Raw genomic sequence first — 15949 nt, forward strand, 5'->3', positions numbered from 1 at the left:
TGAGGTCTCCATTGATGAGGCGAAGGAGCTGATCCACTTTGGTGCATTCGCTGCATTTGTGGCATTTGTTGCATCTGCTGCATCTGTTGCACCTGCATCTGTTGCGCCTGCATTTGCGCCTGTATCTGATCCTGGTGCTGTGACTGTCCTTGCCCTTGCGCTGGATACATCATTCGTCGGTGCTTGGAATCTTGGTTAAGTACCATCAGGCCCTTCTGGTAATCCGCGAGATTCGTGGCGCTGTTGCTGACATTATTGTAGTCCACGCCGAACAAATCATTGCGAGGTTTTTGGGGCTGTGCTTTCGTCTGTTGAGCACGCCACCATTCACTTCGTTGCTGGCGTTCCTCCCTACTAGAAAGGATGTCCGTCCCGTTTGCGTTGCCTTCTTTTGGTGCCAACTTGATGTTCCAAGGCTTGAGCGTGGGTATGGCATTCTCGAGCCCGGCAAATGTGGCTTGAGAAGTCGAAAGGATAACTTTGCAGTTGCTCCACGTCTCGGAAGTTTTGTTGGTGATGCGGGCGTCGTAGCACAGTGTGCCCGTATTGTTTATAGTGAACAATTGCAAGTCATAGCTTGGAGCCCAGAATGCGGAAGATGTCACATATGACAGTGATAAGTCGCACTTAATGTCTCTTCCCTCGTCGGTCTTCTCAGGAGCTAGCGTCCAGGCCTGGGCTGTCTCACTCGACACCTGTCGTAATGGCTTTAACCATCCATAGCCTTACCGCACGTCACGTAACCTCGGTTATATAATTACCGAGGCCCACTTCGCTCGTACCCTCTATATTAAAGCGAGCTTCGTACCTATTTCCTATTTTTAATAAATAACCGTTCTCTTTATATACGTCGATACCCCTATAGTAACTCTATAATAGTTATAAGCCTAGCTCTAACTTAGACCCCTATACCTCTATTAAAAAGTCACTTCCTAAGAACTGCGGTTTACTATATCTTTTCTTATAATATTATTTAACCCCTATTACGTTCGTTAACCTTATTCTTAAACGAACTAATATTTTCTAAAAAGACTACCGATACTCCCGGGTAAAAGCTTAACTACTAGCGAGACTAGCCTAAGTAGTACCTTACTCTATAAGTTAAGGCCCGGTTAAAGGACGTCTAGGACTTACTAGACCCGGACGACCTTATTTCCCTATCGAATCCGTTACTCTTTACTAAGTTTATTCTTTTGATTGAGGAGTACGTTAAAATACGAAATACTACTTAAAATTAAGCATATAAAACGGCCTCGACTAAATACTAACGAAGACTCGAGGAGTTTACGTAATAATAAACCGAATAGTTAAGAAGCGAGATTATAATCGAACTAGCGACTAAAAATGCTTAAATTAAGTAACTAGTCGTTCTAATAAAACCGAAGGCTATAATAGCGAATTAAGTACGTCTTATTAAAAAATATACCTCTTTCGTCTAATAGACCGTATTTAAAACGATCTCTTATTTAAAAAAAAAGAGATCGTACGAATTAATAAATCGCTAGATCTCCCTTATAATTACTTAAGAAATTTTAAAGGACGTAAAAGAGGAGCTTATCAATTCTTTAGACTACTCCTTTTACGCCGTAATTAAGGTTCTTAAGTAAAAGTACGTACTGAGCGACTTTAGTTTGTTTATAATTATAAAAGAGGAATTTAACGTAGTTATAAATAGGGCGAACTCTAGCGTTAGCCTATCGACTTAGATTAAAGACTTTTTCTTAGCCTACCGTTAGGTAACGTAGCTTAAGCTACCCGAAGTCTAAGGGACCCTCGCTTCGAAAACCTTTTTTTATATAACTATACGTCGCTTTGCCCTAAACTAGTCTAACTAGGAGCTTACTAAGATCGTTAAACTAAAGTAAAAAGGAGAAGCGATCCCTAATATAGGGTATTACGCCGAGATCTTCGACGACTTTTTATATAAAAAAGCGGTATATAATAAGAATTATAAACGAACCCCTATAATATTCGTAATACTAGTAGGTTGCTTAGATTCCCCTAAGTAGAACGAAGCGACTCTTAACTCGTTTATTAACTACCCCTATAAGGGGACCTATTATTAAAAGCTAATAGACTATGCAAAAGTAGAGCTTATTTTAATAAGTAAAATAAAGTTAGAATATATTTAGCTAGGCGCTAATAATATTTAGAAAATAATTTCTCGCTTGAACTAAGAAAAGTGTGCCGACCTCCGTGCCGACCTTACTTAGAAGGGCTAGATTTATACGAAACCCCTTTTTAAATAGAGTAATAGTAACCGAGGTCGCTTTAGAAAGACGATTAAAACCGGTAAGCTAAGCGATAAAAAGAACTCTAAGGGAACCTATCCTTTAAATATCGTAGCTATAATTATTAACGTCGGTTTGCTCTCTAAGCTAAGTATAGAGGGGAATAGGAATAGTAATCTTATTATCTTCTCTATCCCCTTTACTAGCCTATACCTCTTTTTTAAGAGCATAGTTATAAATAACTACGGTACCGTTTACTTCGTTAATAACTAATCGCTTCTAAAGCCGGATTCTATTTAATAGAGCGATAGCTTAGAGAATATAGATTTTAAAACGGCCTTTTATCCTATTATTACTAGGGGAACGAGGATTATATATAATGTCCTTATAGGACCGAAGGGGCTTAGGATAGAGTACCTTACTCTCTATAATATCGGTTTTATTAAGAACTTCTATATAAACGTTATATTAGAAGCTCTTTTCTGAAAGACTAGTATTTAGTACTTAGGTTTTAACTATACCCTTTAGTTCGGTAGCGAATCTAGGAACGTTACTATTAAGTAGCTCGAGAGGAAGGTTAATCTAGTCTTTTTAGAATATAAGCCCTATTCGTCCTATTTTCCGCTTAGAAATTAGTCTTTGCTCGTTAATATAATTTTAGTACGTAGCGCTTAGCGCCCACGTTCCTTATACTAGTTAAGGAACGACCGATTGGATATAGCCTAGCTCTAGTACTTTAGATCTAGATATCTCGTACTAATAGTATTTAAAAAGCTCGTCCTAGCCGCTCGGGGGGTAAGGATTAAAGGACTAAGCCGTCTAGAATACTAATACTATGCGACTACTTATACAAAATAGGTTATCTTACGACGTACTTTAGAACGAAGAATAACCCGACCCTATTATAAGATCTTATAGGACCTCTTTAACTACTTACTAGCTTACGAACGAAGTAAGTAGCTAATACTAATTAAAGACGAGTATTTGGGTAAGATCTTCGTCTTCTTGCGAGTTACGAAAACTTACGATATAGTATTTAAGGTCTTATACTTTTTTAAACGATAGGTACGTACGTAAAAGGGCGTAGCCGTTTATAAGATTTAATAAGACGTAGAACGTATAGTAATCGTAATTAACGGCGAAACTCGTTTTTAGATATAGGTACGGGAGCTAGGAATAGACCTAGAGACTACTCCTTTATATATAAAAGAACTAAACGGAGGAGGGGAACGAGCTAGCTAGGAAATTATTAGTAAAGCGATTAATATAATATCGGTAGCTAGCTTACTAAACGAACTCTAAGTAGAAGCTATATTAGCCGCAGCCTACTTATATAATATTAGCCCTAGGTAACGTACTAACTAGCTATCGCTAGTTTAAATTAAAGAAGTCTAGTTCGCTTACTACTTTAGGTAGTAGTAACTAATAAATATACTAAAGCTCGCCCGCGATTTACGTCCCTATTAGGAGTAGACGTACGTATATAGCTATAGAGCGTACCTTTTTAAAAGGGACCGTAAGAAAGGAATCGATAAGAGACGTTTTAAAGTAGAGTAGAGGGGACATATTAAGTACCTCGTGGGTTACGTACCGAACGCCTATAACCTATATAAGATCTAGATCCCCTCGCTTTTAGAAGTTATTATTACCTAAAATATAACGTTTAACGAGATAGCTTTTTACTCGAAGGATAATACTAAAACTATAATTCGTCTACCCGAGTCGAGGGCCGTAGTAAATAAGATCTAATAACTGCTTAAAATAATTAAACTTAAGCTCTAATTATTTAGAATCGTAAACGAGGAGGAGGCTATATTAATTAATAACGAAGAGTAGCTATCGCTACTTATACTCGTTTTATAAAAAGCGAACAAGGCTATAGAAAAGCCTAGTTCGTTTCTAAGTAAACAAGGCGGGTAGCTACTTACCCCCGAACTAACCCTAAACTTTAAAAGTCTAGAGTTAGATACGAACCTTACCTAGCCGACCGAGGTTACGAGCGAGGCTATAGGGGAAGTCGATCCTCTTATTAAGAGGATTAAAAACGTAATATATATATAAATAAAAATAAAGACTTCTTAGAGCTCTTATAGGGAGGATCCTTCTACTTAACTAAACCCCGACGAACCCCTTTAATAAGCGAGCTTATATTAAGAAGTAGGAGTAGTAAACGACCTAGCTAGTAACTTTAATATAGCTAGTATATACGGCTAAGAAGAGGATAAGTATACTAAATAAAGCCGGAGGTTAAAAAACTAACCGCTAGAAGTATTTATCTAAAACCCGAGTTAACGAGAGTAACTCGGGTAGTACTCTTTTTATACTCGAGTAAAAAGAGACTAGGACTCCTTTTTTAATATATATATACCTAATTAATAAAAAGTAGTTAACGAGGCAACCTAGGGGTATTAGATACTATATTACTACGTTTATACTATAATTAGTAGAACGAAGTACGTTTTGCTAACTACAGTTTAATCTAACCGAATCTACGCAAATTAATTAATTACCCCTCTAGGGAAGTAAAAGGATGTTTTTAAAATACTAGAACCTCTAAGAAGTTAATTCGTAGAGGTAGTACGGTTAGAAATCTAGAAGCTAGAGGAAATAAATACTTAAAAAGTAGTTAGTAGGGCGTCGGTTACCTCTAAGCCGATACCCCTTAAATAGGTATTTAATTATAAGCTAGATAGCGATAATTACCTCGATCGTTATAAAATAAGAATTTGCGTTAGGGGGGACTTTTAAAAACGATACCCCTTAAAAAAGACCTACGTAGCGACGCTAGTTATTAGGACGTTTAGAGTAGCTATAGCTATTGCTACTTAATTCGATTTAGAAGTCTATTAGTATAATATTATGAACGCCTTTCTAAACGTAATTAGAAAGCTAGGCGACCCCCTTATTATTTATAAGCTTTTAGACGGCTTTTATAAGCTAGGAATGTGCGTCGAACTCGAGCGGGCCCTATATAGCGCCCGCAACGCTCTATTATTATAGTACGAGGAGCTAGCGTTAATTTTTAAAAGTCTAGGTCTCTTACCTACGAGCGAGGACCCGTACTTATTCTAAGATTTTATTAAAAAAGTCCTAGTCCTTTTTTACGTAAACAATATCCTTATTCTTTATTATAAAAACTACGTTTACGAGGCCGGTTAGGTAACCGAGGGACTTAAAAAGAAGTACGAGATAAAAGACTAGGGGCTAGTTTTATAATATTTTAAGATAAGGGTCGTTCGTAATTAACTAAATAAGAAGATCTACCTAGCCTACGATTAGTATTTCGAGAGGGTAATTAAGAAGTTCGATCTTATTAACTCTACTACTCCTATAACCCCGTTACTAACGGTCCCGATCGAAAAGAACCTAGGGATTATATCCCCGAGCGAGACTAAGTCTTTTTAAAAAAAGGTCGGATCGATATTATATATAGCGATTATAATTCGGCCCAACGTCGCTTTTATATACGCTCTGCTCTCTCGGTTCTTAACGAACCCGTCTTATTAGTATTATTCTATTATAAATTAGGTTATACGATATCTTTTTTATATACGATACTTAGTAATATGCTTCGGGATCTTAGGGGGTAGCTAGGTATTACTAATCGTAGGCGACGCTTCGTTTATAAATAATAAAGAGACCTAAAGATCCTCGTAGGGTTTTATAATCTCTTTTTTTAGTAGCCTCGTTTAGTAAAAAGTAGCTCGTTAGAATATAATAACTACGTCGACTACGGAGGCCGAATTACTAAGCTTAGAATATATAACTAAGGAAATACTCGCTCTTAAATACCTTTTTAAAAATATCTCGCTCAAGCTCGGCGATGTATAAAAAGTATATTATAATAATCGTTAAATAATTAGACTCATAATAGAAAAAGGGGAACGTATCTTAACTTACCTACGCTACGTTAATATTTAGAATATATAGCTACAATAAGAGCACTCGAGAGGCTCATTCTAAGTAGTCTATATATTAATAAATAAGATACTAGCCGACGGTCTTATAAAAAACCTTTTTAGAGCGAGGTTCGAGTACTTCATATCGCTCCTAAATATAAGAGATATACGAGAAATAATTATACTAAATAAGGGGACGTTTAGAAAGTAGTAAAACGGCCCGGGGGACCCGGTTCTTAATTAAAAAACGTAGCCTATAGCTAGGGAGTATAAAGTCGCTTTAGTAACCCCGTCGGGTTACTTAAGAAGAGGCTATTTACTTAAGAAAGTAAGCGCGTATTTATTTAAAAAAGACTTTAACGCGGGCTATATGCCCAGAGGGATATATAAACTAATAAGAGTATTAATTCCGATTCGGATACTATTTATTTTTATAAGCGAAGTAGCCGATACCGTTACGTCCTTAATAGGTTTTTTTAACGACGCCTTTAGTATAAAAAGAGCGCCCATAGACGCCTCTCTTACTAGGGCCTCGTTTATACGAACCCCCTTACTCTTTCCCTTATTTAAAAGACCGTTATACTTAAAGGCCTTACGTAACGCTACCGTCGCGCGAGTTAAGGTCTATATATTAGATTATAAGTAATAAATAGAACGAGGACGGCTCAGAACTTACTTTATAGAATATAGGCAGTTCTATACCGGTAGCTACGGCTACCGCCGACTTTCTTATTACCTCCCGCTTAAGGCATAAGAACTTTATACCTAAGAACCGTATATACCCCTTAGGAATAGGGGTATAACCCGACTTTTTATAAGTTTAGTAGCGTTAGTATTTATTACTAATACGCAAACCTAAGAGGTACGTACCGTCCGAACGGCTACTAAGGGCGCTCTTAATATACTCGAGGTATTCGTAACTAAACGGGGGAGATAGAGGTACTAGCTCATATTAAACCTTAGTACTAAGGATAGTACCGGGAGGGTCCGTTATTAAGAATTAGTTCTATAAACGACGATAATTAAAAAGGTATTATATATACGGTTAACTACTCTATACCCTCTAAAAAGAGGCGAGGGAGGGGGCTATAAACCCTCCTCGCTTATACCATCCTCCCGGGAAACGAGGACGTCTTTTTAATCTCTAAGAGGGAGCGAGGGAGGGGGCTATAAACCCTCCTCGCCTCTATTACCCTCCTAAGTAACTCGTTCGGCCGTAAGGCCGCCGCTTATTAAACGAAGTAGTTAGATTAATATTAAATAAATAAAGGCCGTACTACGACCGAAGTAAGGGACGAGGGAATATTACTTACCTATCTCGGGCTTATAGAGGGGGCTAGGGGAGCCGCTACTCTCCCCCGAGGCCGTAGCTTTAAGCTTACGCTTTTTAATCTCCCGCGCTACGGTAGTACGAGTGCGGTTTCTAGCTAATCGTTTTAATAATATCTAAATAAAAACAATACTATTAGTAAAAATCCTTTCTTAATAATACGTACGCGTAAGAACGCGGGTATAAAAGCAAAAAGTAAGGGTATATACGTATAGTAGTAATATAAGTATAAGTTAAAAAGAGAAGGAAAGTCGGTATTATAAGTAGTAGCAAGAAATTTATATATTTACTACCCTTAACCCGTAGGTCGATTATTCGGTTAATAAGAGGCCGTTCTTTAGTCGTACCTTCCGTTAATAATATAGCCTTAAGATTACTTATAGTAACGAATACGGAGGTTAATTTACGGCCGATTTACCCCTTGCCTATAACTCTACGCGCAGACCGATTTACTTTATAATTCCTTTTATAAATAGATTTTTATATATTAGTATTTAGCTTTCCGCTTTTAGCGGACCTTTTTATAATAATACGGGTAATTAGGCGCGCTTTTTCTAAACGTGCATTTGTCTAAGGGGGTATATCGTAATAGCTTTAACTATTTATAGCCTTACCGCACGTTATATAACCTCGGTTATATAATTACCGAGGCCCACTTCGCTCGCACCCTCTATATTAGAGCGAGCTTCGTGCCTATTTCCTATTTCTAATAGATAACCGTTCTCTTTATATACGTCGATGCCCCTACAGTGACTCTACGATAACACCGATGTACGACGAGAGGATGATGGGGTGAAAGCCATTACCTCGAGAGACACCCGGACAGAGTAACACAACTTGGGCCAAAAGCGCTCCCGCTCCGCCCGAATCCGAGCTTTCTCCTTCTTCAACTTCGCTCTCTCCCTAGCATCCTTTTGCGCCTGTCTGTCCCGCTCCTTCCGGGCTTTCTTCATTGCACGAGTCGCGTCTGCCGCCTCTCTCTTTTCTCTCTTCACAAGCCGAGTTTCTTGCTTGAGAGCGATGCTGAGGCGCTTCATGTTGTCCTGTCCGCGGGTGACTCCGGCCACGTGGTCTTGGAAGATTCGTTCTCGCTCAGCTCGGTAAGTTTCGATGCTGTCAGCGATGTTGACGCCTTCTTTACTGTCGAGTGAAGCTCCGTGAGCATCGAGGATCTTGAGACGATTGGCTGCGCTTTCGACTACTTCTTTGGCGCTGCGTTCCTCGTCTCTCAGCTGTCTTATCCGGGCTCGCACTTTGTCGAGTGGCGACGGTTCTTTCTCCTCCGATTCTTCTTCATCTTCTCCGTCTTCTTCGTGAGGGACATCGGCATCCGACATTTCGTCATCAGAGTCAGGATAGACATCTTGGAAGCTCTCGCGGTTGGGAATAAGCTCAATGGCGATGTCGGTGATGATGGCTGAGCCGGCCCCATCTACCTTGATTGTAGACTCATCAATTGTGGGTGTAAGACCGAATATGGTGATTTCGTTAGCGCCGGGCTAGTTCTTCGTTAGTTGTGGGACGAGACACCGCAGGGATCACAGGTATCCTCACCTTCAGTTGTAGGTTGCGCAAGTCCCTCACGACTTGGGCACTGTTGGGATAGAGTGTGACGGATCGGGTGGCCAAGTCTCGCACATGGTACTCCTTGTTGTGAGCAATGTCTGACATTTTGGTGACTTTCGTGGTCTCGCTGATATGAGTGTATTGGCAACTTGGCTGTAGTGGGGAAACTACGAGACCTGAGCGAGTGTAACAATTGGTGAGATTCAACGACAAGAGGGGAAAAAACGAGAAGAGAGTAGATGAGAAGAAATTGAGTTGAATTGATGCCAGTTAGCAGGACAGAATTTCGGAGGGCATTCGTATGATACTTATAGCTGTGGTGGGAGGCGGAAACGAGGCAATGCAAACCAGCGGCCAAGAATAGGGTGGCCGCATGCTGTTGCCTGATGAGCTAGACAACTGCTGCGGAATTCCATCGTCTCCCCCGCTCAAACTTTCATCCGAGAACTAGGGAGCCAATAAGTGCCAGAAATCGATTTAATACGTCTACATAATCATTTCGATCTGGATTGAAGTTTGAAAGACTCAGAAACTTTGATGCCTGTGAGAGGGATGGTCCCTCCCGATTGACGAAATGCCCCCAGGGAAAAAATGAGTCGCTACACATGATGAAGGTGCATTAAATACGGTAGAAACAGGCTGCCATATTTAAAACCAGGATGGTGGCTGACCAGTCTACCCTAGTGATACAACTTTTTGACCTTCTCGTTCATGAAAAACTCCAGTTGGTCGGCGTCTTTTGGCACATGCTTCGGGTATAGCATCTCTGGGTCAAGTACTCAGCTCAGCCAATTAGCCTCTTCCTTTGCTTCTGCGGACCAGCGTCGAGTCTTCGTCGCTCGTCTCTAGCAATCCGTTCACGCTGAGTAAAATAACATGGAGGCAAGACGGATCATCCACCACAATGCCAGCGGTTTGACTATCTCAACTGCGATCCAGATATGAAGGTAACAAAGGACAGATTAGCACACAGGTTGACGCGAGTTGGCGGCTGTTGCTCTGCGACACTACCATTGCTTTCATGTTTTAATGACAACTTAGCAGTAGGAGCTTACGCGAACATTAACCTCAATTCATAGGCCTGCGACATAGCGCGAGGTTCCTTTTTCATTATTAGCCTACTGAAGTCGGTCGTGACGACTAGATAAGTCTAAGTCTTCTCTTCCTCTTTTCCAAACTGGACAACCCACAATCAGCGAGACCGTACTCCGGGCCACCCACTAGATTCACCCAGGATATCATTGTTTTTACTCCATTCCCACTCCAGAGAAGTTACGCGACGATGCTTTAGAGAAGCATCGCCATCCCAGCCACAAGACTAACAGCCACCGCCATAGCAGCAGCGCATCCAGCCCCTACTCTACCAGCGTCAGCCATGACGTTTCCGCTGGACGTCAAAAACGGCTTCTCTGCGACGACGCGGATATTGTCGACGAGCCGATCTTTATCAGGCGTGTATGTCGATTCCACAAAGTTGCACTCCTTCATGATGAAGTCCAGGTCTATTTCCCGTTAGTCCGCGTTTCGAAACCAACCAAGCCCCTCTTTTAATGGTAAGGAGTAGTAGAAGAATATTGCACTCACTGTTTGCCCGGTTTCCAGTCTTCCGGATACAGCTCTGACAAAGCCCAGCCAGTAACTGCACGTCGAAGCTGTTATGAGAACAAGTACACTGCTTCTCGGCTTCTTCACGGTCGTTAGGCGACTTGTTATCCGGTTGCTTCTCCGACCCCGGTCCCATGATGGGTATCGCAGCCGGGTTGCTCATAGACGCCTGAGGAGGTTGAAGCTGCTGTGGTGGTGTCGGCTGGAGCATCGGGGGTGTGGTTTGCTGAGATGATGAAGGAGCGGGTTGCTCTTGCGGTGGCGGTGGCGGACGCTGAGGTTGCTGTTGTGGCGGTGGTTGTTGGGCTGGAGGTTGCTGAGGCGCGGGCCTTGACGTCGATGATGGTGGAGGAGGTGGTGGCGGTTGTTGAGGTCTCGGGGCTGTGATCACCGGAGGCGGCTGAACCGGAGGCGGTGCTTGGATCGGGGCCGGAGCTTGCACCGGAGGTGGGGCCTGGACGGGCGGGGGAGCCTGTACCGGTGGAGGCGGCGGTGGCGGCGCCGGAGTAGGTATCGTCGGCGCCGACACAGTCAGGAACACAGTCGATGTGATCAAGACAGGCACAGGCGGCGGTACCTGTGGCGGAGGATCTATTGATGGCGTCGCCTGTGGTGGAGGAGGAGGCGGTGCCGAGGGTGTAGGTGTATTCTGGGCATCCGGCGTACTCGTGCTCAACGGAATCTCCGCTGCGGGGGCAGAAAAGGGCAGCGTGGCAATGAAGCCGGGTGTAGCATCCACGGCCGGCTGCTGCGCGTCTTGGGCAGGTTGTTGCGCATCTTGAGGAGGCTGTTGTGCAACATTTGTAGCTTGAGGCTCGTCTAGACCGGGTGTCGATGCCTCGACCGCGTCGTTTTGGTTTGGTCTGCGGTGGTGGTGGCGGCGAACGACTCCGTGTGCGCCTGCTGGTGATGGTCTTTTCGCCTGTCGTCTTTCTGGCGGCGGTCTGTATTGCGGTGCGTCGACTTTCCTCCTCTTCAGTCTCTTGAGCTCGTCGAAGGTATTGTCAACGTCGCATTTGAAAGTAAGCTCGACGATGGGCCCGCATATTGTTGCGCATTCGACGGGGACGTCGTCGACCTGGACTTCTCTGGCGCCCGCTAGCACCGCGAGGCTCGAGAAGACCAGAACTGATGCCTCTTTTCCTCTCATCCTGTCCGGTCCTAGATATTCTCGGCAAAGCACGAATTGAAAACTCTCAAGGTCAATGAGAAGGTATCGAAGGACACATAGGAGAATCAACTCCTTTCGCTCGCTGGTCGCAGAATTATGGCAAAGTCACGATACAAGCACACGCAAATCAATAGAAAGAAGATCATCCGCACATCATCCAAAGGAGAAATAGGTACTCCAAGCCCCAACACCTATATCAGACAGTCACATCTCTCCCTACACGCCGTCTCTCACACACCAGATCCTCAGACTCAGGACGCAGCCGCTTCCCCCACACAGCAGACATGAATGAAACGGCAGCTCAAGCTTCAGAAGGGAAAGGGAAAAAAGGTTGGACGGAAGGAAAACCAAACACTCCCAGTGCTTACTACCCCGGACCTGACGAAATTGGCCACCCGGCGCGCCTATCAAGCTTCAAGACGGTGCAGAATACTCTAAAAGAAAGTTGTGGACCAGGAGGGGGGGCAAGATGAGGCACAAGGGGCACAAGGGGTAGTGTGCGTGGGAGATTGTGAGCTGGTGAGGAACGCAAGACGGCTTCATACCCAAACTGGCAAAATCTGGGTTCGAACGACTCGTCTTACATGTCTCGGAAACAAAACCATCGCATGGGGAGAGGCTAGGAGGAGGGGAACAGGGGGAAGCACAATCCCTACCCACATCCTCTCTCCCTCTATTCATGGATCTTCACTAACCCCAGTGCCCAAGTCCTGGACTCCTGACTGAGACTCGAGACTCGTGCGCGCTGGGTGGGAAGAGTGCAACGTGAAACGCGAACAGACCGCGCCGACTCGCCAATCGCAATGCATCACGATGGCCGCGGACATGGTCCATCCTCTCAATGCTTCCCATGGAATGGGGACGCTGGCGATCAGAAACAGTCCACTATGGTAGAATCAGGAGAGTCGGTTGATGCACGTAGCAGCTGGTATCTGAGGCTCTGCGTTGATGACGAGCCTATTAATGTTTATTTTACTAGTGCCCCGCAAGGTTTTGAAACAGTCCTCGCTTGCTTGAACTTGTGGTCAAAAAGATGTAGCCGATAATCGTAAAAGTAGATGATGAGCAGTGAGAGAAAGCAGTCAGTGAGAAGATAAGAAAGCAGTGAAGCTGGCATGTAGCGCAGCTCATGGTGAGCATTCCGAGTCTAGAACCCGCAATCTCCCTCCTGCACGCTCCTCAGACGAACTCGCGAGCCGGATGTGAGGAGTTCCTTTTGGATGCTAAGGAAGAAGTATCTCAAGTTTTCAACGTGAAACGGCAACTTGAGGATGGGACGAAGAGAAGAGCACACGTATCGGATGCGCATTGAGGTAAGCGAAGTAAGCTTCTAGGACGCAGCTGCTGGTGCTTGCGGACTTTATTCCGTTCATGTCGGCACTAGTTCTGCCTTTTTCATTTGAGTCAGTCTCAAATAGCTATCGCTAGCTTAGAGGATGGGTTCCTCAATCGTGATGATCGAGCTGTTAATACTCGTGCGAACTGAGCTCATGGTGTATTACGATAGCTTCTGTTGATGGTGGCTTTCTTTACAACCCTAAACTGTCTCGTAGAATATTAGGTAAGATATAGTCTATACTTCTTCCACAAGTCCCCATAAGAAGAGCAAAGCTCAACTCCTCCCCCGTCTCCCAACACTCTCAACTCGAACTCCCAGCTTGGCCATCTCATCAGCATCAATCACCCCTCTCCCATCAAACACCCACCTCGGAACCTGCATATCGCCCGCCACCCTCTCCCAGTCAACCCTCTCCTTGACCGTCTGCCCCTCTTCCGCCCCCGGTCCATGACTGGCAAGTCCCGAGACCTTGCAGTCCTCCTCCTCCGCCCGACAATCCGGGCAATCTCCCGAACAAGCAGGCTCAGCAACGTATCGCCCGAGTGGATCATCCAAAGTCGCCGCCCCCATCTCCCCCTTGCCCAGCGCTGGTCTCACAATCGACTGCCGAAGCTCTTGGCCCGCCCCCTCCGCCGCCCGCGATGTCGTGCTTCCGCGGGGAGAAGAAGGATCAGAAGGTGCAGAACCCGGCGTATCCCTGACGCCGAGCTCACCCGTGTTCCGAAACTCGTCAAACTCGGTGGTGATGAGAACCGCGTTACTACCACGACAAGCGTCGTATGCGTTCCCGTACACAACCAAGGGTCCAGTACCACCGCCGTCGTCCTTTGACGTTGTCGTCTGTGGGCCACAGAACTGCTGGATCTCCGCTTGAATCACGAGAGGATTACAGCACGGATCAAACACCGCAATCTCCCGTGGTCCCTCCTCCGACAGCGCCCGAATAATCTCCAGCGCAGGCGACTCCCTCGTATCCGACGTATCCTTCTTGAAAGCATACCCGAGGACAGTAATCTTCTTCCCAGCCAGGGTATTATTCAAACACTTGACCACGCGCCTCGTGAACCTCTCGCGGGCGTACTCGTTCATCTTGACCACCTGCCGCCAATACTCCCCCACCTCGTCGAGATCAAGCGACTCGGCAAGGTACACCAGGCTCAAAATATCTTTCTTGAAACAGCTGCCCCCGAAACCGATGCCCGCTTTCAGGAACCTGTCTCCGATACGCGGGTCCCGGCCCACGGAAGCAGCAACTTCATCTACATCCGCGCCCGTCCGCTCGCAGATTGCGCTGATGGAGTTGATACTGCTTATCCTCTGCGCGAGCATCGCGTTGGCGACTAGCTTCGCGAGCTCAGATGACCAGACGTTTGTCGTGAGGATGCGTGCGCGGGGGACCCAGGCAGCGTATACACTCGCCAGCGCCTCGGCCGCGCGATGGCCCGAGGGCGTCGTGTCTGCGCCGATGAGGACGCGGTCTGGGTGCAGGAGGTCGTTTATGGCTGTGCCTGCGGCGAGGAACTCTGGGTTGGAGAGGATTTCAAAGTGTACACCGGGTCGATGGGCGGCGAGCTGTGGGAGGTGCTGCGTTAGCTACCCTGTTGACGTATTTTGTGAGCTCTCTCGCCGATGATGTGGACTCACTGTCTCTCGCACAAGCTCCGCGGTCCGGCATGGCACGGTAGACTTTTCTACGATGATGGCGCCCGGTCGTGCATGTCTGGCCACCTCGGCGGTGACGGCTTCAAAGGCCGCCATGTCCGTTGCGCTGCCGGCGCCGTGACCCCTCGTTTTTGTCGGGGTGTTGACCGCGATGAGGACCACGTCCGCTTCTGAGATGCATTTTGAGACGTCTGTCGAAAAGAAGAGATTCGGCTGCCTAGGAGGGACGGAGATGGTGCTGATGCTATTTTCACCACATTGACTTCCGCACTCAGATGTGACTGATGACGATGGCGAAAAAGTCTCACAGTGTCCCGGCCTGGCGCGATGGCTGGAGACAGATGCTGAGTCTTCCTTGGTACCGTCCCTGGCGACTCGGACAATATCTCGTAGCCCAGGCTCGTAGATGGGAGGATGCTTCGAGTTCCACCTCCTGATCCGGCGCTCATCTCTATCCACGATCGTGACGCGGATGTTAGGATTCTTGAACGCGATAACCGCCGCCGTAGGTCCCCCTGCACTAAAGGTCAATTTCCTGAGTTCATGGGACTGCGCATCTTATAATTGCGACTTACCCACGTAGCCAGCGCCTACACAACAGATGTTGCGAACCGGACCGTTGCCACTGTTTCCAGCGAAGCTCATCTCCTCGGCCTTCGTATCGAGTTGAGGAAATACATCCCCGCCAGCTTCTTCGCCTTCAATGACTAGCTGGCTCGCCGCTCTGACGACAGGACTGAAAGTGCAACTTCCCTCAGGTGTCGTTGGAACCGTAGACGCCGCTCGCTCATACACATCTTCATTCCCAAGGACAACGTTGATATCGTAAATATCCGCCATTGTCACAGCCTTAATCAACCAATTTGAGCAGACCTTGTCCCAGCTATCGCTCTCTCTGATCTCCAGAACCCGATCTGTATATACCCCCAAATCGCTTCAATCCGAAAAGCACGATAGCCAAACTCGCCTGGCTAGCTGGCTGGTGATTTCGTCCGATGGTAAAAAAAAAGGGCGTTCGTTTCACTATCATCAATCAGGAAAGGTCCCCCAAACGGTGGCGGCCGTGCGGGAACGAACCGGTCTGGCTGTAGATCTGATGTGGCTTTCCAAGGCGCGCTGGTGCTCGATTTAGCAACCGTCCGTCTG

The 15949-nt window shown here is 45.6% G+C and overlaps 3 protein-coding genes across 3 annotated transcripts; all 3 read right to left on the bottom strand.

The window, feature by feature from the left end:
- Positions 1-8215: 8215 nt before the first annotated feature.
- CLUP02_15753 (uncharacterized protein) lies at positions 8216-9131 on the bottom strand (the record flags this gene model as incomplete). Its single annotated transcript, XM_049294677.1, has 2 exons — positions 8216-8959; positions 9015-9131. 2 exons carry the CDS (start codon positions 9129-9131, stop codon positions 8216-8218), a joined length of 861 nt encoding a protein of 286 aa, XP_049151824.1.
- Positions 9132-10313: 1182 nt separating this feature from the next.
- On the bottom strand, positions 10314-11781 carry CLUP02_15754 (uncharacterized protein; the record flags this gene model as incomplete). The annotated part of the gene is made up of 2 exons (XM_049294678.1): positions 10314-10528; positions 10611-11781. The coding sequence occupies 2 exons, from the start codon at positions 11779-11781 to the stop codon at positions 10314-10316; spliced, it is 1386 nt and encodes a 461-aa protein (XP_049151825.1).
- Positions 11782-13414: 1633 nt separating this feature from the next.
- Positions 13415-15643, bottom strand: CLUP02_15755 (nucleotide sugar dehydrogenase; the record flags this gene model as incomplete). The annotated part of the gene is made up of 3 exons (XM_049294679.1): positions 13415-14713; positions 14786-15318; positions 15379-15643. 3 exons carry the CDS (start codon positions 15641-15643, stop codon positions 13415-13417), a joined length of 2097 nt encoding a protein of 698 aa, XP_049151826.1.
- Positions 15644-15949: the final 306 nt, after the last annotated feature.

Source organism: Colletotrichum lupini, chromosome 8, assembly GCF_023278565.1.
Source record: "Colletotrichum lupini chromosome 8, complete sequence".
NCBI lineage: Eukaryota > Fungi > Ascomycota > Sordariomycetes > Glomerellales > Glomerellaceae > Colletotrichum > Colletotrichum lupini.